This window comes from Crocodylus porosus, unplaced genomic scaffold (genome assembly GCF_001723895.1).
Source record: "Crocodylus porosus isolate Cpor-Errol unplaced genomic scaffold, CroPor_comp1, whole genome shotgun sequence".
Taxonomy (NCBI): Eukaryota; Metazoa; Chordata; order Crocodylia; family Crocodylidae; genus Crocodylus; species Crocodylus porosus.
In genome coordinates, this window is record NW_017728949.1 from 1,910,056 (window position 1) to 1,926,986 (window position 16,931).

General features: G+C 50.6%; 1 protein-coding gene across 1 annotated transcript in view; it reads right to left on the reverse strand.

The window, feature by feature from the left end:
• Positions 1 to 16,931, reverse strand: part of LOC109323191 (vasoactive intestinal polypeptide receptor 1-like) — a 47,622-nt gene that overhangs the window by 10,924 nt on the left and 19,767 nt on the right. Inside the window, exons 3-10 of the mRNA XM_019554643.1 lie at positions 16,337 to 16,444; positions 13,057 to 13,160; positions 11,198 to 11,295; positions 6,922 to 7,054; positions 5,333 to 5,486; positions 2,313 to 2,373; positions 762 to 828; positions 445 to 536 (exon numbers count right to left, since the gene is read on the reverse strand). Of these exons, the coding sequence (XP_019410188.1) occupies positions 445 to 536; positions 762 to 828; positions 2,313 to 2,373; positions 5,333 to 5,486; positions 6,922 to 7,054; positions 11,198 to 11,295; positions 13,057 to 13,160; positions 16,337 to 16,444 (817 nt within the window). The remainder of the gene's footprint in view (positions 1 to 444; positions 537 to 761; positions 829 to 2,312; positions 2,374 to 5,332; positions 5,487 to 6,921; positions 7,055 to 11,197; positions 11,296 to 13,056; positions 13,161 to 16,336; positions 16,445 to 16,931) is intronic.

Genomic DNA, 16,931 nt, shown 5'->3' on the forward strand with positions numbered 1-16,931 from the left:
CCAGGTCCTCCTTCCTCCCCTTCTTGAAAATGGGAACCACATTGGCCCTTTTCCAGTCCTCCGGGACTTGACCCGTGCGCCACGAGCGTTCAAATATTCCTGCCAGATGTGTCTTCCACATCTCTGATGACTGCCCTAAGTACCAACCCATTGGCTAGTCTGAAGCCTCTCAGTACATCTGGTTTTGTAGAGAAATTCCATGCTAGACTCCAGAAACCTTCCCAGGCACAGCACCACCAAAACCTATGAAGGTTTCTGTGAAGAGTTCCGGTTTCAATGAATTCACAGCACAAAAGCACAACCAGCTCTTGTCTTCAGCATGGGAAGTAATGACACTTCCTCAGGCCCCTAAGACATGAACCTGACTTAGTCAAGATGGGTTTAACCAGCCTGCACAAAAGGAGACCACAGCACTAGGGCAGGAGGAATTGACCCTTTACTCACATATACTGCTGCTTGTAGTTCTTGCCAATGTCGGGGGACCGAATCTTCTGCACTAGCATTCTGATCACATTCAGGAATATGAGGAAGTTCACCTTCAGAAGGGAAAGAAAAACATGTCTCAACTTCTGACAAACCAATGTCATGCACCATCCCACACAGTAGCCTCCCCTATGTCCCCTGCCAGGGTCAGAGCCCTTCAAACCCAGCCTCCTCTGACGAACTGCAGGACTCAGAGTGGGTCTCTGTCCTGCTGTCCTCACTCTACTTGCTGTGCCACCCATGCTGCTACAAAATAAAATACAGTACAGCATACTCACAAATATGGCAAAGAGAATGGGTCCCTTGATCACCCACCAGTACAGACTGGCATAATCATCCCAGCACCTAGGAGAGAGCAGGAGTCACCACAGCAGTGTTGCCAACTTGTATGGGTTCATCCAGATGTGGGTCCCCACTCACATGGGGAGCTGTCACGAACCACTCTACCTTCACCCAGTCACAGAGCAGAATGGCAATGTTAGTTTTCATATGGGACTGGGTCCCTCCAGCATTGCTACTGAGCCTTGTCAGGGTCCTGTCTGAATCCAGCCAAGCACAGAAGGAATTAACAGTGGTTCCCATCTGATGGCTGTTTCATGGCACCTGTATGAGCTGAGCTTGGTGGATTTTCCATCCCAGCTCACAGGCTGCAAACAGCTCACCGTGCTTTGCACAAGACTATAAGCTCTCAGGGAACACGTTTGTGTTTGTGTGTGCGTGGAAACATATGAGTGTGCACATGAGTGTGCATGTGCACACAGTGCCTAATCCAATGGGATCCCAATCTTAGTTACCTTCAATAATGAGAGATTGAATTCTCCAGCAGAAGTGAACCAAAGTTGTCTCTCTCCTGACCATTTTATGAGAGCTGGCATCCATACGCAAAATGGGTCTAGGAGTGCAGAGGGCTTAAAAGTCACAGTAGAGACCAAAAACTGCCAAGTATTATATTTCCTTTAAACAAAATGTCATGATTTGGGGACAATCTTATAGATTTTTTTTAAAAAGCGCTAGACTCCATGTTTCAAGGTTGGGGTTGGTGACACTTGAAAAGGTCCCTGGTAATCCAGTCCCAGGCAGAAGGGAGATTGAAGGTACAAGGAAATGAAATGTGTGATGGGTGCTCTCTAAATTGTAGAGCAGGGGGGAAGGAAAGGCCTGAACAATCGGGGAAGAACATGCATCTGGGCAGAATTTCTGTGGACTGGTGACTGAATGTGGCCTAGATTGGCAGGCGGATTGGGCAATGGGCCTGATGGGCACATATCTATCACTCTGGAAGTCACACTGCTAGTTTTCCCTCGTGGAACCAGAGGCTCTCATAGAGAAAGGCAGCTCAGTCCACAGGGAAAGGCCCTGGGCATTATCAGCACTCCTTAGCCCTTCTCAAGCATCCCCTATTCTCAAATTATCAAGAAAATAGTAAATCATACCTCCTCCACCCAGCTTTCTAGCAATGCAAACCAGTGTCATCCCTGTTTTGCAGCCAGGAGAGATGCACAGCTGGATTCTCCAGATCCCAGTGACCTGTTTACACTGCTCAGGCACTTACATTCACTTGCACGTTTCACCCCTTCTTGTGACCCTTGTGTGAATGGGAATCTGGCCCAGTGCATTTCAGCAAGTGTGCCCTCATGACAAGAGGCTTTTCTTTGCCAAGTTACAGCCTTTGGTTGTGACCCCCAAGCACTGGGGCCAGAGGGGTGTTGACATAGGTCTCTGTCCTCAGGAGTTTTGTGGTGCTCATCCTGGACTACCTGAATCCCCAAGAACTTGTGTTCACTTGGGACTTCCCTGGTTCAGACTAGCCATAAAGGGGAGACACTTACCCATTGTTGTCATACTGCAGCCGGGTAGCGATCCACACACTCACCGTGAGCAGAGGGACACCTTTAAGGGAAAGAGCCCAGTTACTCTCCCACAGGAAATTGGCAGTTTCTAATGAGTGAGCAGAGAGCTATTAGGCCCCCTGCCCTAGCCAGTCATTGCCCTGGGGAGGAGACCCACCTCCATCCCCACAGATTTGGGCACTCCAGTCTCATGGCTACTAGTTGTTGGCATTGGTATCACAGCCTCAGGAAGCTAATGCTAGGGCAGGGGCGGGCAATTATTTCAGGTGGAGGGCCGCTTACTGAGTTTCAGCAAGCCATCGAGGGCTGCATGACAGGCAGCCAGGGGCAGATATATATTAATTTTCTAAATTTTTTAGGAGCCCCATTGGCCGGATAGAATGGCCTGGCAGGCTGCATCCGGCCCATAGATCTGGCTTGTATCTCTCAGGGTGGGTCCTTCTCTACCTCCCAATCTTATAAAATGGGGATACGCCCAGGGTGAAGAACATGGTATCTACCTACCTACTTCTCTGTCTATCCCCACAGAACCCCATTCATCCATCTATCCATTTATTCCTATATCTGCCCTTTTATCTATTCTGACTACCATTTGTGAAGCATGTTATGATCTTCTCATGGATGATACTAGACAAGTGTGAAGCATGTTTATCTGTCCCATCCCCACTGTGAGGATGTGCAATGCATAAGCACTTGGTGTACAAAATGCCCTATGCCCAGGCTGTCCTAAACATAGATACTTGATGCACAGCATTCCCTCTGAAGGCTCCTCTTCCCCTCCTCAGGCTGGATCAGGAGCAAACCTAGCTGAAATTTTTACAACAAAATGCTTTTTCATGAAACACTGACTTTCTACCAATTATCTGGGGGCAGGCTGTCAACATTAATGACGTGTTCCATTTTTTGCAACATTTCTTGTGGCTTCTTTGACAACATTTTTTGAAGTCATCAAGGAAAATTTTCATTTGCCAAAAACCCATTAGTGAGAAAATAATCTATTTCAATAACCCTTTCAGTAATAATTTGGATAAAAAGGTTAATGCAAAAATGAAAAACAGCAATTGTATCCATTTTGTCCCTCTCCCACAGACTGGAAAAAACACCTTGACATTTCAAACATATTTATAGTAATAGCTTCTTTTTTTTTTCTTCATTTTCCCACTAGTTTTAAGCAGCGGGGCTGGACTTGCCTGCCCCATGGAAACAGTAATGAACCTAAAGGCAGATTGTCTCTTTCCAAAAAGGACAGCCCCTACAGAGAAAAACTATTGAACCACGGTCTCAGTCAACATCAGTTCCATGTATCCTAGGTGCTGTCCCAACCTGGTTTTTGCTCCATGGGTCCAGGACTGTATTTTAACCTTACCTGATTTCAATGAGAGAACATTCATTCTGGCACAGGTACTTATCTTGTCCCTGGTACAGTAGAATCAGTGTTAACCCTCATAGCACCCTGTACAGATAGGGTAAGACACAGAGGGTGTGTTTACATGAGATGTTTTACTGTAGGGCTGTGCAAAACTTCAGTCCCTGATTCGATTTGATGGAGATTCAGCCCGATTTGGTGGCTGAAACTCCGAATCCAAATAGAATCAGAGGACCCTTTAATCTCTCTGAATAAAATCAGAACACCTGAATCGATTTGGGGAGATTCGGAGATTCAGACATAGACACAGCTTTAAATGTTTTTTCTAAATAACTCTAGGTAGCAGGGGCTTGTGAATGCTGTGCTGCACAGAGTGTCCCACAGAAGCACAGGGAGCTCCCCAGCATGCTCAGCAGAAGGCCTGGAAGTGGACCTCTGAGAACATGTGGCAGAGCTCCCCTCCCTCCCCCTCCCATGCAGCCCCTGTTCTCCAATCAGCCCCCCTCCTCCCTGCCCAGCCCCACCCCGATGGTTGTCCTGCCACTCCCAGCGTCCTGGCAATTTAAAAAAAAAAAAAGGCCCTGCATTCACTGGCTCTGGTAGCAGAGATCATGGGCTCTGGGGGCTCATGACAGACCCCCCTGTGCAGCACAGGGCAGTGGGGAGCAGCAGAGATTGCCATCTACCACCTGGCAGCTGCCCCATGGCATGGGTGCAGCGCAGCATGGGAGGGTGCCGTGCACCACGTGGGAGCTGGAGCGGCTCCAGCAGTCACCTGGAGCGTGGCACTGCTCAGCCCCAGCAGCCCCAACTCCCAAGCAGCACGCAGTACCCTGCCGAGCCGTGCTGCACCTGTGCCATGAGGCAGCTGCTGCATGGGTGCCAAGTGGGGGTGAGCAATCCCCGCTGCCCCCCACTGCACAGGAGGACTCTGTCACAAGCCCTCAGAGGCCCCAATTGCTGCTGTCAGAACCAGTGAGTGTGGGGGTTTTTTCTTTTTTTTTTAAATTGCTGGGATGCTGGGGCTGGCGGGGCACCCATTGGGGGTGATCAAGGAACAGGGACTGCACGGAGGGCTCTGCTCTGTGGCCCCAAAGCCCCTGCCAGAGCCAGTGAATGCATTTTTTTTTTTAAGCGCCGGGAGGCTGGGGTTGGACAGGCAGGGCAGGCAGGGAGGCTTCTCCTGTGGCTCTCCCTGCCCAGGCAGAGGCAGGCACAGCCAGAGAAGCCATGGGAGAACCTACAGCCACCTGGCTGTACCTGCCTCTCCCCAGCTGATCCAAATCAGCACTGAATCAGTGCCGAATCTCCGGTTCCAATTCGGTCGAATCAAATGGGGACAGTGATTCAAATCACCAAATTGAATCACTGTCCTCCAAATTGACCGAATCCAAATCGAATACTTCCCTATTCACATAGGCCTACAACTTACCTGTCTAAAGCTGGAGTTAGATTTGGGTCAGCAAGGCAGTGGAGAGGAATAGCTTTGACCTCTAGTTGTTAACATTTGAGTAAAATTTGACTAGCAGGTCGCTCTGGTAGGACACTGAGAACCTTTGCAGTGTGGGCCCTCCCTCAGGGACAGGCTTGGTGTGTTAGGTTACTGCATTTCCCGAGTATTCACTTTGCTCACCCCAGCCAATCAGGATGTACCACCAGAAATACCTCTTGTCAGAGGTGAAGGTGAGCAGCAGTAAGGTTTGCAGGTACATCCCTTCCACCAGGAGCCAGTAGAAGTTGGCCAGCACTGAGTACTGGAAGAAGACGATAGCTGTTTTGCAGTTAACCTAGTAAGGGAGAGGAAGGTTTATACCGGCACATCTCTGTTCTATGACATTGGCAGGTTAGTGCACACTTCAGGATGAGAATGGCTGCCAGGCTAAGAGGACCATATCTTTTCCGATGCAGTCCAAGCAAAGAATGGCATACAGGAGAAGGAGTCCCTTCTGCATCTACCTCTCACGATCTGAAACCTTTCAGCCTTCTTGGCATCATTTCCCTGCCACCCCATACCACAACAAAGCATCTATCCCCTCCTCAGTGCTCTTACCCTCTCCTGTAGTATCTAGCATAGAAAACCCAAGCCCTCTTGGATGACTGGCCCTACTCCTTCCCCTTAGTCCATTGTTGGCTCCCTCAGCCAAGGCAGACATTTCTGGGCAACACCCCCTCCTCCTTGCTGGTGTCTGGCTCCAAAGCCTAGAGTTTATTGTGTGCATGAAGGTAGGAGGAGTTCAGCTGATTTGCTTTCACAGCCTGACTCTCAGGGGAAAAACACACCTAGCCACCTCCCTGACTCAGTGATACAATGCTGTCTCCCTGGAACATCCTCTGTTGCCCTTTACTTGTAGCCTCTCTCAACAGTGGCCCCTTTGGTTCCTGACCTAACTGCATCCCTTTTCTTTATTTTTTGCCCCATTCTCCCCCACTGCAGTTTTATCTCCTCCCTAGATTGGCTTTTTATTTCCATGACCCTAAAAGGCCGGGGCAACTGGACTGATCTCAGATTGCCTTTCCTTTCTATTATGTTGACTGGGGACTGTTTTCCACTCTGCTTTGCTTACTGCAGTAAGTCCTTGAGAAATGTGCCTTCTGATTCCAACCCTCCTTTCCCTCTGGATGTCTCTGTCCATGGCTTTGGAAAAGCCCATTATAATTTTAAAATAAAAATATACAAGCTAAAGCATCAAGAAATCCCTTTTGCCTATGCCATTGTTGCTGATGTTAGGAATTAACACACCCCGGCTGAGTTTGCACCTACAAGCCAGGTAGAAAACTCTCAGTGCAGAAACGTTTCACTGTAAGCAGAGTTCAAGCAGAAATAAACTCTACAGAATTCTAATAACCTGGGTTGGAGGGACACTGTTTCCTGCAGAGCTTGCAGGGCCTGTCTGCTCCTTCCTCCTCGTAATGTCTGGGTGTACTCTGGAGATCTGGGTTCTAGCCACAGCATCACCACTGGGCAACTCACTTCCTTGCTTGGTACCTCAAATTCCCAGTCTTTGACTAGGGATAAGGACACCAACCTCATTTCTGAAGTGTTTTGGGAGCTATGGGCATTGAAGTGAGATATAATGTGTGACCTGCAAGTTCATGCATGTCTAGGAAATGCAAAAGTTTAAAACTGAACCCTCAGGAGAGGCTTTCCTTCAGTGTCTGACCGAAGAGAAACCTCCTACCCCTCCTCTGTAGCTCCTGGGCATGTGCTGAGCTTCTACTTACTGTTGACATTGTGCAGTGATCGATGGATTCATCTGCAAAGAGTACAGAGTCTTTGATGAACACAGCAGCCCCTCGTAATATAAAAGAAGTAAAGAAGTGGATGTGGATGGAATTCCTGGTGCAGTGCAGCTTCCTGTAGAAAGAAGATAATCCAAAGGCTAAGGGGACAGGCCACATACACAGATGCACATGGTCACAAGTGGGGTCCCCCTGCATTGAACACTGGGGATCACATTCAACACTACCCACCACAGCCCATGAAGTCCCACTGGGGCACAGTGTATTAGTGAAGGGTGTATTCGTCTAGCCTAGACGAATACATCCCAGACAGAAATGTGTCCAAGCAAGTGCAAAGGGGACTGCAGATATTGCTGAGCCAAGGAAGTTAGGCTGATCAGCTGCTCAGACTATATAATGGAGTGTCAGCCAAGGCTTCTCCTTGACCATGGGCCAAGCTGTGCATGACCACACCATGCTCAGGTGGCTGGTGACAGTGTATCCAGAAGCTGTTTCACTTAATGTTCTACCTCAGGCCCATGCTCTGGTGGCTTTCCCCCATGGCTGCTTCCTTTCCTTGTACCCCTATAGTATCTCTTCTGTGTGTGAAGTCTTGCAGCTGGTAGGTGTGGGCATAGCATAAATTCCTTAGTAGGATTCCCAAAGGGCAGGATATTGATAGAGGCAAGAACTCCCATGGCAAGAACTGAGCAATGGACAGAGCTCTGTGCTGTGTCAGGGCAGGAGCCATCCTCTAACTAAAGAGGCTTGCAGAAGACTCGTCTTGGGGGAAGCTTATGCCACTTTGCACCTTCCTTAAAGCAGCAGGTTTTGAACACTGCTGGAAACAGAACACAGGGCTCAAAGATTCTGCTCTGATCTAGCCTGGGAACTCTTCCATTCCTAAACTGTCTCTTAAACTGTGTGTCATTTCTCTAGCCCACCTTTAGCTCACAGCGATCTGTCAGAGGTCTCCCCTTCACCTGCCTTGCCCGTCTCTCACATCCCCTAGTGCAGGGGTTGTCAACTGGGGGTACACATACACTCGGGGGTACTTGAGAATGCCCCACGGGGTACACACAGGCAGCTTGGGACAGAGTGCTGCCACCCACCACTCCACACCGCCACCTCCCAGGAGCAAGGCTGGGGGGGGGGAAAAGAGGGCAGTGATGCCCTTCTGCAGGTCGCACAAGTGCCGCCTGGCCAGTTGGACGTAGGGGGGGAGGGGTGTGAAGAGGGAGCTTGCGTGCAGCGGCCGCCACCACCACCCCACACTGCCACCATGCCACATCCAGCTGTGCGCTGCCCCCCACTTCCCACACTCTGCATCCAGCTGCTGGGAATACATTTATTTTAAAAAGTTGAAAACCCCTGCCCTAGTGCCTTCTGCCCTTGTGCCTTCACTTGGGGAAGGTTTGGAGAACAAATACTAAGGAATTAATTATCTCCCCAGTGTAACCACATAGGCAGGGGAATTTTCAGTCATGACATTAATTTGCATACCTAGACCCATAAGATGTGAACTTGTAGCCTTCAACGCAAGAAGGGAAAATGTGTCAGCAGCACCAGGCCCCACCAAGGGATCACTGAGTGAGTGGGTCTGGTTGCTAATTAGCAGGAATCATACTTTTCTCTGTTTAAAAATCAGTTTTAAAATGTGAGGCATGGCAGCAATGGTTGCATGGAGTTGTGCCCCCACTACTACTGGGCGGGAAGGGGGTGCCTTACTTTGGTGGCCATGGCAGCATGGCACTCCCTCAGCTGGGCCACATTGGCAGCTCCTTCCTGGAGCTGGTCCAGCCTTGCTGTGGGTACAGAAAGCTGTGCCCCGCTCACCCCATTGCCTGTGCCCCTCCCTGTAGCCCAGGGGCGGGCAGCTCACCAGCCATTCTATCTGGCCTGCAGGCCCCTAAAAAATTTAGAAAATTAATATTTATCTGCTTCTGGCTGCCTGTCAAAAATGACAGGAGTCAGGGGTAGTAAGACCCAGGGGGAGCCAGCAGGAGCCAGCAGGCTGGCCTGGTCCTGCCCCACCCCCCCCAACCACCTCCCATCCTTGCCCCACCCCACTGAAAGTCTCTGCCTGCCCTGGGTTTCACTGCTTCCCTGCCTGCCAGCGTCCAGCACCACATGGCCCTGGGCTGCACCACTGGACTGCAGCAGCACGCACAGGGCTGCACCAATGTCCTGTGTGTGTGTGGGTGTGCACCGTGAGGGAGGGAGAGACAGAGACAGCAGTGAGGGAGAGGAAGAGAGATAGTTTGTGTGCGTGTGTGTCCTTAGGGCAAATCCCACAAGCATACCCTGCCATACACGCAGATCCCCTCACACACCCCAGCCACCCTCCCCCCACACATCCCCCACAAACCCCATACCCACCTACACTCCACATATCCACACATATACCCACAGGCTTCCCCACTTCACCCCCACACCCATCCCCTCACAAAACCTCCACACTCCCCATACCCATACACCCGGAGCCCCCTGCAAACCTATACCCACCCACCCATGCTGCCCCCGCACAGTATACAAGATTAAGACTTCATTTTAAGCTATTGTGTAATCACCTCTGTGTACGCTACACAAACACATGTAAATCAGGACAAAAATATTTTTTTTTAGATCAAATTAATGAATGTTGTAGATGTTTAATTTTTTGAAGAATATAATTTGGTATTTTTATGGTTCTGAGATGGCAAAACCTCTTGCTTTAAGGAGCACTCCCAGTGGAGCAAGGGAAGGGACTTCAGGTGGGAAAGGTCAGGGGCTAGGGGGCAGGGCTTCTGGTTGCAAGATAACAACCAGGGGGTAAGGCACCCGAAAGGTGCCAGAGCTACCCATGTGGCCCTTAACAGCTTGCCAAAACTCTGTAAGCAGCTCTCTGCCCAAAATAATTGCCCACCCCTGCTGATGCCTGTGCCCCGCTATTCATCGCTTATGCCCCCTTGCCCACACAGACTTACCTGGAGGGAGCTGCAGGAGCTGCTTTACACTGCTGCCTAGCTGCCACTTGCATGTATGTGCACAAACCCATGCACGTGAAGCCTTCTACATCCTGCTCCCCCCAGCCCCAAGCAGCCCCATGGTTTCCCACATCTTTCTCCTTTAAATGAGAAAAATCCACATTTTCCACAGCAAACAGAAAACCTGGATCCCTGTTAATTAGCTACAGAATTAATATTCCATTAGTTCCAGGACACAATAGGCATCGAATTCCAAGGAGAGAATCATTAAAATATTGCCTAGAAAGGTTACAAAGTTCAAGCCAACTCTAGTGGGCTGGAGGCACAGTTTTGTTAGCTAAAACTGAGAAATAAAAGATGAATTCCTCATATTTCCACTGTTTATGTCTGTCTTATGATCTCCTGAGTATTTAAACCAGGCAAAAACTTAGAATAAAGTTCCAGGACTTGGACCATTCTCTAGGTGTATATGGATGATTCCTCCTCACTGGTCTCTCTCAGACCCCTTCCAACTGGATCTGTAACATGGGTTGCAGACTCTGAGTCTGCAAGTCACCTGCATGACTTGCAATCAGAAACCACTCCTCTGGAATCCAGTTCAACAGCCTATTTCCTTTAAGGAGCCTGAGGTAGGTAAGCAGCTGGCAGCCAGGTTTTGTGGCATGTGGAGTCATATAGTTTTCACCTAATGTTTATGTCAGCTATGTCAGATTCTCTATCATCCTGTGCCTTGTGGCACTGACACCAATGCAAGGAAGGGAAATGCTACCAAATCAAGGTGAGGGAGTTTGAACTAGAGTATGTAGTATTGCCAGGTGCAGGACAAAGGAGGGTGAGGTCCTTGATGCTCAGGCCATTTCATGCAAGTCAGGGACTGTCATTCTTTCAGGTGAGCAAACTTTACAGCTGGGAACAACTTGCAACTGCAACCAACACACTCTCCTGTGCAACCATCTACCTACAGACTGGGAAGTCACTTCCACAGATGTAAGTCATCTGTCTCACAGGCACAAGGAATGGGAAAAAATAGGATACGGCCTACTTTAAAGTTCCCCTTCATCTAAACAATGTCTGTAAGAACTTTTCTTTCAGCCTTTCCATAAAGGTTTCTCCCATTCTCTTCATCCTCCAATCCTGGGTAAATCTGCCTGCTATAACCCCTGCTCATGTGGTTTCTACCTCTCTTCACTATAACACCTGGAGACCAATGATGGTAAACTGGTAACTGGTAACTGGAGTCTGTCTGACAGCTGAGCACAGGGCCCAAGTGCCCTTCTTCCTTCTCCCAGTGCATGTCAGTGCCACTCTCCTACCTGAAGCCAGAGAAGATGCCAATGGCCAAGAGCAGGGCAGCCAGGGAAGCAGAGTAGCCGCAGGTATAGAGCACTTTCACAGTGACAAAGTAGCCTTTCTGGAAGAGAAAGATGCAACTGAGTTAGCAGATCAGGGTGGCAAAACCAGGCATCCTACCTGTGCTAAGGCCAGTGTATGGACTGACAGCCTGGAGTACATGGTCCCTGAGGGCACTGGTACCTGATGTGGACAACAAAGGACACATGCACCCTGGGCCCTGCCATGTTTGTCCCAGTGCTCATTGCAACCCTGTTATCAGGAAGCTTCTTACATACTGCCTCCCTACTGCATGGGACAGGCTCCCACATGCAAATTGGCCATGTGAGGTCAAACTGGTCATGTGAGCTCAGGCATATGCTGGTGTTCGCTGGCTTTGCAGCACCTGTGCTTGTGTGCCTGTGCAAGGGAGATATTTAGGGCAGTGCCAACACATGCCTGAGCAGACAGCACAGCAAGGTTGCATCTGTGTGCAATCCCCTGCTTTCCTGACTGCTGTTTGCTCACCAGCGAGCAGAGGGAAGGACAGCTGTGCTGTATCAATCATTGATGCTCCTGGCAGGTAGGGCCTACTCTGCAGAAGGGGAAAACCTTTGAACAAATATGAAAAGTTCTTCTAGCTGTTCTCTGATGTGGGATCCAAGCTGTATTGGCTCTCTTCACCACAGGTAGATCCAGCTAACTACCACCACTGAAGGACTGTGCCAGTCCCATGGAGAAAGCCAGGTAAAAGCCCATAGTCTCTGTGGCAGGAAGCCACCTTTGTTTCTCCCCAAAATCTCTGCTCTGTGACAATTTGATTAGGATGGGCTCAGCAGAAGAGACACACCTTTACTCTATCCCTTTAGGTAACCTGAGATGGATACATTCCAGAGGGAGGGGGGAAACCTGCTCCCTTGGCCTGCGTGACTGGTATCGGCTACCTGGGTGAGAGGCATCTACCTGGTGGGATAGACTCTGCCTGGCAACTAGTGATGTATTTCAAATTGGTTGGCCAACAGCTGCTGGCCTCCATTGGACCAGGTCAACAAGATCAAAGGGGCTTTATAAGTTAAGACTGCCCAGGAAGAGGGGGCAGCTGTCATGTGAGGGACTCAGACTCAGAGAGGAGCTTTACCATCTGAAACTGGCTCTCTCTTCCATAACTAATGAGTGAGGAACGGCCTGCCTCCAGAGGGAATCGCCAACAGCTTTGGGATGATACTTGTGAGTAAGCTACTCAAGACCTGATTAGATATCTAGCTGGCAGTAACTCAGATGTGTAGTCTGGCTAAGGTAGCCTTTTGATTGTTTTGCTCTATGGGATTTCTATGATGTTGCTCTATCTTGTACCCTATTTTCACCCTACCCCTGTAATCAATAAAGTTCTCCTTTGTGACTGGTGTAGGAGACTTATTGAAGGGTGGATCTAAATCATGTCTAAGAGGCCCCTTCTGTCTGTGGACTAGGGGAGACTTTCCTTTTTGGCCCCGACCTAGGGAGGTGCCCCAAATGCTTGTACTGGGTCGAGTACCCGTAGGACTATTAGGCCTGTGTTTCCCGAAAGGACATGGAGCTTAAGAGGGTCCCCCCTCGAGGTGGTGGCAGCTTACGTTACCCCCAGACTCCACGGTGGGGCTTGAAAGGGGGTCAATGCAGGAGCTCCCCCTACTGGCCCGCCACAGTCTCCAACCTGCCCCAGATGATGGAATGGAGCTTGCTCCGGGCATCATTGTTTGAATAATGCCAGAGAGTTTATTTTTATAGCCAGCACCATTAAATGGCAAATACCACATCTCCCCAGTGGCAGGCTTCCTGGGGGCAACAGGCCCCCCGTGCTTGCCTTGGCTTCAGTGTCCTTATTGGTGCCATCCAGCTCACAGGCCTTGTAGTACGGGGGACTAGGGCTGCTCCACCCAGCTTCTGTGCAGTTCCGTTGTATTAGACCTGTAGCAATGAAGGGAAGTTCTTATAACGGCCTCTGCAATAGAACCCACCCCAGAGCCCAACACACCAACCTCGGCTCCAGCACGCCAGCCTCCCTCTGAAACGGCTTTGTGGCAAGGGGGCCCTTGTGCTTCTGCTCTAAAGGGATCTGCTCATAGTTTCAGGTTTTCAGCCACATCTCTTAGGTTAAGCACAACATCCTGGGAGCCCAGAGAAGATGGACCCTGCTCTAGGCAGGGCCAGGGAGAAGGATTTGGAGGAGGGTGACCCACCTCCTTCTCAGCAGATCAGTACCAAAGAACCCCCATGGTCTCCTCATTATTAGCTGTTTCTGCCCCCGGTGAGGCCTTACAATGGAAGATCTGGTGCTGGTTGTATAGGGCCTGGACTCCATCACTGCTGATAATGGCGGTCTAGGGGTTCCTCACAAATAGTATGGCTACCAAGGGACAGGACATGAGTGTTGAGGGGGTGGGAAGAGAATGAGGCCACTGCTGAAAGCTGTAGAGGATCCCCTACCAAGTGCAGGGAAGAGGAACTGTATTTGAAATCAAAATGCATCCCCTCCTCCCCCAGGGCATGGGGTACTGTTTTCTGGCTGGAGGGGGTATCTCTGTATCAGGCCCAGTGTGTGTATACCACACAGCTCCATCATCAATGGGCAGAGGCCCTTTTCATCTCAGTCTCCAGCTGCTGGCCAGGGGCTCAACATGTCCTCCTGCATGGAACCATCCAAGGCCCAGTCCCTGCCCTACAGCTGGTATTTATCAAAGCTCCTTACGTTTGCAATTGCATGCACAGAGCAAAATACTTGTTTGCCTCTTAGGCTGATTTTCTTTGCACTCTGACTTCAAATTGGATGAAAGTAGAACTTGCTTGGCTGCTGTTAAAGTCAAATGTGGGAGAGCTGCTTTACTGCCATGAAAGAATGGCACTGAAATATCAGTCACTGTGCCTCTACAAAGCAGGTCACCACCATGAAACCAATTACAGATGGGGAAACTGAGGCACAGTTAGTGTGCCTTCGTATACTCCCTCAGAGGGTATCTAGCCTGGGGTCACCCACCAACAGAAGCAGAGTCTCCTGGATCCCAACCAACTATTATGTTCACCTGCCCACACTACCTTCTTTCAGGAACTCCTCTACAGAAATGCCCAGGTCACCTCTGCCCAGTGACTACAGAAGCCCAGACCCAGACAGCAGCAGGGACTGAGCATGATGCCAAGTTGGGAGGAAGCACAGTCACTGCTTTTGGGTGGCTTCTGCCATCAGACCCTTCTGGCACCTGTCATGATAACACTTGGGATGCTTTTCCTATAGGCCTGCTATTAAAGTCAAACATCTGTGCTGTGCCTTTAAGATGGGGTCAGGTATCCAGGTTGTAGCCATTTTGCTCTAGAGGCAAAAGGAATCAGAGCTCATGGTAGAAGTGATTCTTTTTTTTAGACCAACTAAATTTTTGCGAAGAAATTTATTTATTTATTTTGCAAAAATCTAGTTGGTCTACTAAAAGATAAAGGAATCAGAATTTGTGGTAGAAGTGATTTAAGACAGGGTGGAATCTAAGAGGGCTGCCCAGCATAGGTGGAGGGAGAAAATATTATTTTGGGGGGCTGAATACACATACACACAGGCACATACAGTAAGTATGTTGAGTGGAAGTGGCGGGGGGAAAGGGAAGGTGTGGGGGGAGGCAGATCAAGGCCCCCACAGTGAGGGAGGGAGTGTGGCAGAGGCAGGGGCTGGGGTAAAAAGGGATCCCGGGGCAGGTTGTAGGATGGTTGGAGCCTCTGCAGCTTGTCCAGGGACACAGGGAGGCTGCTGGTGCTGCGCACCTCCTGGGGGAGACATAGGGGCACGTGTCCACCAGATCTGTGGATGGGGCAGAGACAGGCTGCTGCTGTGGACTAGGGCTCTGCACCCTGCTTCCACTGCCTTGGAAGCCATGCAATGCTATGTGACTGCTGCCGCCAGGCCGCGCCATGTCCCCTGCCCACCCGGTGGTGGCAGGCATATGGTGTCGCGTGGCTTCCAAGGCAGGGGCATCAGGGTGCAGAGCCCATCCTTCAGCAGCAGCCTGCATCTGCCCCACACACAAATCTGGGGAGCATGTGCCCCCCATGCCTCTCCTAGGGTGCACACAGTGGTGGGAGCCTCTCTGTATCCCTGGATGAGCCTCCTGGGCTCCAACCATCCCATGACCTGCCCTGGGGCCCCATTCACACCAGCCAATGCCCCTGCCCCACTCCTTCTCTCACTGTGGGGGGTGTCAGTCTGCCCCCACCATGCCCCTTCCCCTTCACAGGCTTGCCTGCTGGGGTGGGCAGTGCTCCATAGCCACTGGGCTGCAATCCTGGCTGCATGTCTATGTCTGTGCACGCTCCCTGCTGCAGCTGCCTGGAGCCTGTGCCCAGGCTGCCCTGCAGCCCTCTGCACAGCCACCCCTGTCTCACATTTGTGGGGGTTAAGCCCCATTAGCCCAGGCCTTCTGCCGCCTATGCTTCCCAGACAGGATCCCAGAGCAGGAAGATGCATGGGACTTAAACAGCATTGCCAGCTGCCCCTCCACATCACCCTTTAAAAGCACAGTGCACCCTAAAGTATCCATCTGTAGATCATGTGTCTTCCCAAGCTAAAGACACAGGACTAGCATGGATAAGACATTCCAGTATTTTGTAGCCAACAGCATGCCAGGGAGTGACAGGACCACCGTCACATCTGGCTGCCTTTGAATACCTATCCCAATGACCAGGTGCCCATCTCAGCTTGGCTGATGGGGGCAGCCTTGGGAACAAGTCTGAAGGAGCCGAAATACACAAACAGCTGTTAAGCCACAGCCAGACACCCTGTCTGCCCAGCTGCCACACCTGGTGTGGCCCTATAGGATACAAAATGGGTGTGTGGGCAAAACTCAGGCTCACATCCCCATCCTCTGACCTCTTTGAGAAGACTTGCACTTCCTTTCTTTCCTCTATGTCCCTCCCTCCCTCCCTCCCTCCCTCCCTGCACACTTGCCAGTCCTTACAGCAGCCTGAGAAAATTGGCAGGCCAGGGCCCACCCACACCTCCTATGGCCACTGTCCCTCATCACCCATTCATTCTGCTCCCTTCCATTTCCAGATCAATCTTGTGCCTCCAGAGCCCAGGCTCCATTGCTGGAGAGAGGACTCAGTACCTTTAGATTTCTTGAACATCTGCAGGATCTCTGGACAGGGCATGGTTCTGGACTGGCCAATTGCTGCCGCCTCCCAGCAGCTCACACCATCCCATTCCGTCAGGCAGCCTGGGGGAGCCAAGAACACAGTTAGCATCAGGGGTAGGAATGTGCCAAGTGCTGTATCTGCATCCTGTGTCAGGGAACCACAGCAACCCAGTGCACCATGGCATCCAGGAGCAGGGCACGCCAGCCCAGAGGTGCCTGCTCAACCACTGTGACCCCACAGCCTCCCTTCCTCTGGACTGGCCAATCACTGCCGTCTCCCAGCAGCTCACACCATCCCATTCTGTCAACATGGCAGCATCCTCAGGAGGCTGCTGCCTCACTCACTCCAGGGAAGTCACCCAAATGAGTCATGAAAGCAGAGCAAGAGGATCAAGGAGGCACTCCTTTCTTTCCCTCCCTGGGCTAAGTCACTCTGGGAAGTACCAGGCTCTCCCAGGCAACAGTAAAGGAGAAATTCACAGCAGATCCTCAAAATAAATTTTATTAGGGGTCAAAATAAAAACTTTGCTGCTTCAGTGTGCCATCATTCAAAGCAGAAACCAAAGCT